Here is an 8,524-nt window from a genome sequence, read left to right on the forward strand (position 1 = left end):
GTTGCTGAGGTAGTTAAACAACTCCACAGTGGCAAAGCCCCAGGAATTGATGAGATCCGCCCAGAAATGCTTAAAGCTCTGGGTGTGGAGGGGTTGTCTTGCTGACACGCCTTCAACATTGCGTGAAGTCTGGGACGGTGCCTAAGGAGTGGCAGACCGGTGGTGGTTCCCCTTTTAAAAAAGGGGGACCAGAGGGTGTGTGCCAATTACAGGGGTATCACACTTCTCAGCCTCCCGGTAAAGTCTACTCCAAGGTGCTGGAAAGGAGGGTTCGGTCGATAGTCGAATCTCAGGTTGAAGAGGAACAATGCGGATTCCGTCCCTGGTCGTGGAACAACGGACCAGATCTTTACTCTGCAAGGATCCTGAGGGAGCCTGGGAGTATGCCCAACCAGTCTACATGTGTTTTGTGGATCTGGAGAAGGCGTATGACCGGGTGCCCCGGGAGATACTGTGGGAGGTGCTGCGGGAGTACGGGGTGAGGGGGGTCCCTTCAGGGCCATCCAATCTCTGTACGACCAAAGCGAGAGCTGTGTCCGGGTTCTCGGCAGTAAGTCGGACTCGCTTTCAGGTGAGAGTTGGCCTCCGCCAGGGCTGCGCTTTGTCACCAATCCTGTTTGTAGTATTTATGGACAGGATATCGAGGCGTAGTCGGGTGGAGAGGGGCTGCAGTTCGGGTGGGCTGGGGATCTCATCGCTGCTTTTTTGCAGATGATGTGGTCCTGATGGCATCATCGGCCTGTGACCTTCAGCACTCACTGGATCGGTTCGCAGCCGAGTGTGAAGCGGCTGGGATGAGGATCAGCACCTCTAAATCGGAGGCCATGGTTCTCAGCAGGAAACCGATGGAGTGCCTTCTCCAGGTAGGGAATGAGTCCTTACCCCAAGTGAAGGAGTTCAAGTACCTTGGGGTCTTGTTCGCGAGTGAGGGGACAATGGAGCGGGAGATTGGTCGGAGAATCGGCACAGCAGGTGCGGTATTACATTCAATTTATCGCACCGCTAGACGTAAAAGAGAGCTGAGCCAGAAGGCAAAGCTCTCAATCTACCGGTCAGTTTTTTGTTCCTACCCTCACCTATGGTCATGAAGGCTGGGTCATGACCGAAAGAACAAGATCCAGGGTACAAGCGGCCGAAATGGGTTTCCTCAGGAGGGTAGCTGGCGTCTCCCTTAGAGATAGGGTGAGAAGCTCAGTTATCCGTGAGGAGCTCGGAGTAGAGCCGCTGCTCCTTTGCGCCGAAAGGAGCCAGTTGAGGTGGTTCGGGCATCTGGTAAGGATGCCCCTGGGCGCCTCCCTAGGAGGTGTTCCAGGCACGCCCAGCTGGGAGGAGGCCTCGGGGGAGACCCAGGACTAGGTGGAGGGATTATATCTCTAACCTGGCCTGGGAACGCCCGGGATCCCCCAGTCGGAGCTGGTTAATGTGGCCCGGAAAGGGAAGTTTGGGGTCCCCTGCTGAGCTGCTACCCCCGCGACCCGACCCCGGATAAGCAGATGAAGATGGATAGATAGATAGATAGAGATATATATATATATATATATATATATATATATATATATATATATATATATATATATATATATATACACACACACACACACACACACACACACACAATAAAGCTTTACATTAGTGGCATATTTCTTTCTTGCTTCCTTTGACCAACTAGCTCAGGTTTTCAATTTGCAGCCCACTCATTTCTTTAGATATTTGCAAGTCAGAGATTTTGTTCGCAATCATTTTCCTGGCTTCTCTGCCCTCCCTTCCCCTACTCTCACTGTTACCATACTTGGTGTTAACCCAAGTCTCAAAGGTTCAATTTCAATACTGTACAATACTCTTCTCGAGAGTCAGACAACAACCTCTGATGCTTTACACAATGCTTGGTCTGCAGAGCTTGGTGAGGATATAAGTCCTGCTGCCTGGGAATATGCCCTGGGTCGGGTCCACTCATTGTCCGTCTATGCTCGCCATGGAGTGTTAGAGTGCAAACTGTCTCTTTGTTAGTACCTTGTTTCACAGAATGACTCAACTCTGCCTTTAAAGTGCTCATATTATGCTCATTTTCAGGTTCATAATTGTATTTAGAGGTTATATCAGAATAGGTTTACATGGTTTCATTTTCAAAAAACACCATATTTTTGTTGTACTGCACATTGCTGCAGCTGCTCTTTTCACCCTGTGTGTTGAGCTCTCTGTGTTAGCTACAGAGTGAGGCATCGCACTTCTGTTCCATCTTTGTTGGGAGTTGCACATGTGCAGTACCTAGGTAAGGACTACTAGACAGTCAAAAGTAGAGTATGAGGGCGTGCCATGCTAGCAGCTAGGCAAGCATTATAACGTGTGTTACAAAGTGACGCACGTTCCATCTCTGAAGTAAAGGCTGGACTACAATAGAGCTGTTTGGAGCAGTTTGTGAACAGTGTTTTTGTTGGAAATGGTAAGTCCCTTTGGGGTGGACTTTGGGCTTTTTCACTTTGGAAGCCTATTACATGACCTTTTCTCAGATCTCTGCAGGATAAATCCAGACAGCTAGCTGACTATCTGTCTAATCGGTGTTCTCTGATGCAAGACTAAAACAACTTTTAAACGTTCACATGTCCCACCAAAACAAGTTCCTTCCAAGCCTATTTTGCAGCGACACCCCGGCTTTTCTCTGGTGCTTAGCACCACCCAAGACGATTGTGATTGGTTTAAAGAAATGCCAATAAACTAGAGCATGTTTTCCTCTCATCCCGAATGCTATGTGGAGTAGCCAGACTCTCCACCAGCGCGCTTTGGAGGAGGGTCTGGCAAAGCGAGACTAACTCTCCATTGACTTGTATTGCAACTGAAAATCTCTAAAGCTAATGTGTGGTGGGATGCACTACCAACAGGGTAAAGAACCCATAACTAAGTTTTATAAAGCTATGCGGTATTATGTTTGCAAGTGACTTATTTTGGTAACACATAGCTAACATTAGCTTACTAACAGTGTCTCTCTGGTAGACATACGTTTCTAAAATAATCATTTACATGCTTAATTCTGATTTTGTTCCCGCTAGCTACAGGCCTTTTTTTAGTGGTTCAGCCCATAGTTGCATATTGTATTGCCAATTGTTTTCCCCTCTGGTGGGTTGTTTTAGAGTATGACGCAATGCGCTCTGACTCTATTGGGACTGCTGTTAGTTCCACATTTCCTCTGACAGCCAAACAGAACAAATTCTAAATTATTCAACCCACCCTCTTCAACAGATTTTCTTAAGAAGCAACAGGTCAATTGTACCGTAGCTGGATTGCGTTCATAATGTTGCTCCACTGCATGCTTGAAGTGACAAGTCTTTCACGTAACTAGCACCGTAACGTTAGCACGGTAACATTAGCACGGCCGAGTAACGTTAGAGCGACGGGCAACAACGTGGGTAAATTATGTCAGATTTTTTAGAAACAAAAAAACCTTTCTTCATCCTCTAACTTTCTTCTCTGTTCTTGAATGTGCAGTAGCGACTGGAGCCTCTCCCAGCTTAACCGACTGTTATGCTACCTGGCTAGCTAGCAGCTATAATGTTACCCAACATGCCGTTCGGCGGTGTAGCTACATTTGTAAATGTAAAATTATTAGTGTTAGAAACGGTTTAAGTCACAAATTGTTATGTGCTATGGTGTTTTATCCTTTTAAAGAAAGTTAGTTGTGGGTTATTAATTGTTGTGTTATAAAGTTACTACCATGAGTGAGAAGGGTACGCAGTTAACCGGGGTCCCAGTGCTGCGACGGAGGGGAAAAAACCCCCCCAAAACTGACTATTTTGTCAATATCGGGGCCGATATCCGATCTTAATATCGGATCGGTGCACCCCTATTTTAAACTATGAGCATACTGTATATATCAGCACTCAACTATTGTATTTATTTATACATGCTTGTCATGTTTCTTCAATGTTTTGTTTTTTCGTTTTCTGTATTTGTTTATGTTCTGCAGTAGGCTGTATAACAATGGAGCGTGTAATGGTGACCACATGAATTTCCTACTTGTGGATAATAAAGTTTACCTTGACCAGCAGGTTAACTAGCAGTTAGAAAATTGATTGAATAGCCTATTTGTCTTTTAAAATGCAAAAACAGTGTGCATTTCCCAATTGTGGGATTAATAAAAGGATTTTGAATCTTGAATCTCTAACTGAACAGTATTTTATTTTTTATCAAAGTTCTTACTGTCGGTTAACTGTTAATCATTAACATCCTAGTGTGTACAAATGGCTAGGGGTTTAGAAAAAGGACCAAATTAACTAAATGACTAAGTCATTATTTTACTCTCCATTGGCTAGTTTCTATAGGCTAGTAAGGAGCCACTGTCCATTAGAGCTGTCGATCTTCCTCTATAATACCATTCAAATTCCATTTGATATTGTTTAAAATATTTGTGAATATTTAATGCTCAATTGTAGCCTGTTAAATAATATGTAATACACTACTCAGGCTTATGCATTATCAATGCCACTATAGGCATGTGGTTGTTGTTACACGTTCTGTCCACTAGAGGGACTTCTAACATTAGCCTGGCCTTGAAGGGGACCTATGTCATGGCGCATTGCACGCAACTTTGTTTACATTAATTTCCCATCACAAGTACACAGCGACAAACACAAATCAACAGGGAACTCTGTAATGAAACATTATCTAACAAGTGTAGTGAAGCGGCATTTTTGTAAAGGCTAACGGTGCTTGGTTAGCACAATGACATCATGTTAGAAAACACAGCCAAAACGATTTGTCATAAACTAGATAAGTAACAAACAATGCTAACTGCATTAATAACAAAACAAAACCGTGTTGTCACTACTATTTTAGTGATTTATAAGCAACTTGTTTCTTGCAGATTGTCACGTTACTGAGAATACAGCTATTAGAAGGTAATATATGAAGTCACAGCTAACTGACAGCTGTAGGGCAGCTAACATAAACTTTAGCTGTCTCCATGAAGCTCCCAGCTAAGCTAATGTTACTATACCTCGCGACACAGTTAGAAAACAAGAACGAGCCAACGATTGATAACATAAGCACTTTGGCTCGGTGGATGTCGATTTTAAAGTAATGTTAAAACTATTTCCCGTCCTTCCGATTTCCAGCAGTAGCCTGTCACTCCCCCTTCTACTAACTTTACTAGGTACGTAACGTTAGCTCCGTAATGCTGTAGTAACGTTACTCGTTAAGTAACGTAAGCTTAGACCTCACAATGCCTTGCGTTTCTCACTCCCGCTAAGTTATTGTTCATAAGTCGTGACATGAGTGACACATGCGGGTAGGCCAAGGCGAGAAGAGGGAGATTAGCTAACGTTAGCCAACATATTTATAAGAAAAGTCACACTGAAAATAGAAATTTCAGCATTCAAATAGTATTGTTTTTTTTTACTATTCAAATTATATTCGACTTTCAGTATTTGTTCCAACAGCCCTACTGTCCATTACAGTGCAGAAATGTATTCTCAGTAGTTAACCATCTATTATATTATTGTATAGATCCGCTCAAGTGTGTGGGTGCACCTGGTGTGCATCTCTGACAACTAAGTAAGTAAATCTTTAATCTCTTAAATCTTTAATTGTTTCTGTTTTTCCGCAGAATGAGTTGTTCAACTGAGTATTCAGCCACTAGCTGTGCCATGATGACTAACCTACACCTCATAGAATATACTGCAGGCTTACCATGTCCACACCATCATGGCTGTTATTGAAGAGAATCGGGTCTGGGACTTTGAACTTGATCTCTGAATGGATTTCTTTCAGGTCAATCACATTGAGAATCGGCTCCTGGATGAAGACCACATGGAAAGGGTTTAAAATACCTTTTGTACAAAAGAATAAAGCAATATTACATAAGCCTAAAAAACACATTTCAAGTATTTTCGGGGGCATTGTTATACCTTTCTCACAGACAGTAGAGAGATGACAGAGAAAAAAAGAATTAACCAAGCAGATGTCATTTCCTGTGTTCTGGTGATTTGATACTTTTATCTATCTATCTATACTAAAATAAAAAGGGTACATTTTGTAATTTCACCCAGAGGAAGTGGTCAGCCCCAGATCACATTTGAAGTTATTTAGCCATCTTTAAAAGAAAACACTTGGTTTATTTAAACTTGAGGATGTCTTTAAGGTTGCATGCAATTGCAATTTCTGTTAAATTAACTAAGCGTAGAGGACATTCTCCAATAAACTACATTTATCTTCCAATCATTTCTACTAAGAATTACAAAGACCTGAAGCAGACGTCTCAAAGATTATGTTGTTAGCGAGTTATCTTGGTGGCTTTGTTTACACAGACATTTTTTACATACTTTCGGGCAGTTGAGCTTACAACAATATATCACAGGCTCAGTGAGTAAGTGACAAAGCAGTGATTAAAGTAAGTTATAAATAACTAACAGAAATGAAAGAATGTATTACTTTCAGAGAGGAAAGGCTGATGTTCTTGATATGTTTTGGACAAAAACAGGGTAAAAGAGTGTGTGTGTGTGTGTGTGTGTGTGTGTGTGTGTGTGTGTGTGTGGGGGGGTTAAACTATCCATTCTTATTTGGGAAGGTTCGCAGAGGCAGCAGCTCCAGCTGGGGGACTCCATACTTCTGTTTCCAGAGCCACATGAACCGGCTCCAACTGTCTAAACTAATAATTTGCAAAGTGGATAGGCCTCTTATAAAATGGTTTTGACGCACATGCTTCATACACTGGAAGGATTGACAAGAAACAGCATGTAATTCAATGTTATTGTTTGCTAATGTCTAGAGTGCACTTGTTGTTACCACCAGTAACCACAGGTGTTGCCACACCTAATAGGACGTCTTATAACACATCCATGAGTAGACTAAAATATGTATGATAACTTAAAAGGTAGTTGCACTGTGAAACAAGCCTTCAGTCAGGTCACTTACCTTTAGAAAGTTATCCAACTCCAGAAGCTTTCGAGGGAAAAAGCTGGCGACCAGGTGCTCGGCCTACAGTAACAAACAGGAGAGAACATTTTGTGATAAAAAAGAAACACTCAACAGGAACGTTATTAACATGAAGCAGAGAGTAGAAAGGACATTGAAGACAGAAAGAGAGTAAAGAGAGGATCACATTTTTAGAGAAAATCTTAGATTAGCAGTATGTAAAATTCTTACCTCACTGCTGATCTGCTCCCTGAATGCTTCCACCTGTCAACAGATTGACGGAAAGTTAGAACACCTCTAACGTTATGCTTTAATAATAACCCAACAGTGTGACAACAGGTTTTCAAGTTGGGTTTAGCATCCCTAAACGATTGTAATCTCATAACTTTACTCCAGTATTATTAACGTTAGTCAGTTACAGAAACCTGGTGGAAAGTGTAACGTTACGTTAACGTCAGTGAGAGTTGCAGTGTTCTCGGACATCATGGTGTGTCTCTGAGGAGCCGGGTAGCTCACAAACTTACCTTGGTTTTCATCTCGCGATCGACCTTCAGAAGAGATGACATGGCGTGGAATAAACGTGAAAACTGCGCAGGTGTCCAGCAAAGCTAAACTTTTTTTTACTGTAGCTCAAATAACACCGCATGCGCCACTTCCACACGACAGTGACGTAATCAGACAGCGACGCGCAAAATTAATACGTTTGTTTTCTCCAAGGGGGTAACAAGCCCCCAGGAAGAGCGCCAAGTCTAAAGCCACCATGGGCTTAGCGGATAACGGTGGTACTGCACCCCATGGCCCAGAAAGACTTTTCACATAGACATGGCGAAAGAAACGTCTATAATATTTCAGCGGATAATTTGTTTCGGGGTACATCAACTTACCAGCCCGAACACGTAAAGGGTCCTTGTTTAAAACGTCACTTTTTTAACATTTTTAACATTCACTAGAAGCGAATCCAGAATTATTACATTTTGCACGATGAACGCGCATAATGGACGCGAGCAGAGCCGCGGGACTGCGCCCGCCCGCGTCGCCTGCACTGCGCATGCTCATATGACTCTTTTAATAAATCTTTATTAAATCTTTACGATACAAACAGTAAAAGCAAGCAAACAGAGTCATTAATACAGAAAAAACATAAGTCAAGAACAGAGCCAGGGGGAGTTTCAAATATATACATTAAAAATAGAGCATAACTGAATGGTTTTAGCAGCTTTCTTATTTTTTGAATCATAGATGGTTTTGATGTACTGTTCCGTTTCCTTACCAAAAGCAATAAAAGAAGGTTTAGAGTTACTAAATTTGGCTTTGTGAATACGATATTTCCCTAAAATGATCAATAAATTAATTAGGTATATTTCTTTCTGTTTTTTACTTTTGTTGTCATGGAAACCAAACAGTACATCTTTTATCAGTAATGTATCGAGAGAGATCTTTCCAGAAAGTGGTGGTGTAGGGACATTGCCAGAACAGGTGCACAATTGTTTCTGGACATATTCCACAAAAAGAACAGTTAACACATATGTCAAGCTTAAATCTAAGGAGATATTACTTAGCAGGATAATACCTATGTATGATTTTGAAAGAGACTTCTCTTACTTTATTCGTAAGGAGGTAT

The 8,524-nt window shown here is 42.0% G+C and overlaps 1 protein-coding gene across 1 annotated transcript in view; it reads right to left on the reverse strand.

Moving 5' to 3' along the window:
- The window catches only part of LOC144529547 (proteasome activator complex subunit 3-like), a 30,374-nt gene extending 22,460 nt beyond the window's left edge, over window positions 1-7,914 (reverse strand). The window contains exons 1-4 of the mRNA XM_078268678.1: window positions 7,428-7,914; window positions 7,135-7,167; window positions 6,904-6,966; window positions 5,680-5,784 (exon numbers count right to left, since the gene is read on the reverse strand). Of these exons, the coding sequence (XP_078124804.1) occupies window positions 5,680-5,784; window positions 6,904-6,966; window positions 7,135-7,167; window positions 7,428-7,469 (243 nt within the window). The 5' untranslated portion in view covers window positions 7,470-7,914. The remainder of the gene's footprint in view (window positions 1-5,679; window positions 5,785-6,903; window positions 6,967-7,134; window positions 7,168-7,427) is intronic.
- Window positions 7,915-8,524: the final 610 nt, after the last annotated feature.

The sequence above is a fragment of the Sander vitreus genome, chromosome 15 (assembly GCF_031162955.1).
Source record: "Sander vitreus isolate 19-12246 chromosome 15, sanVit1, whole genome shotgun sequence".
In the NCBI taxonomy this organism is placed as follows: Eukaryota; Metazoa; Chordata; class Actinopteri; order Perciformes; family Percidae; genus Sander; species Sander vitreus.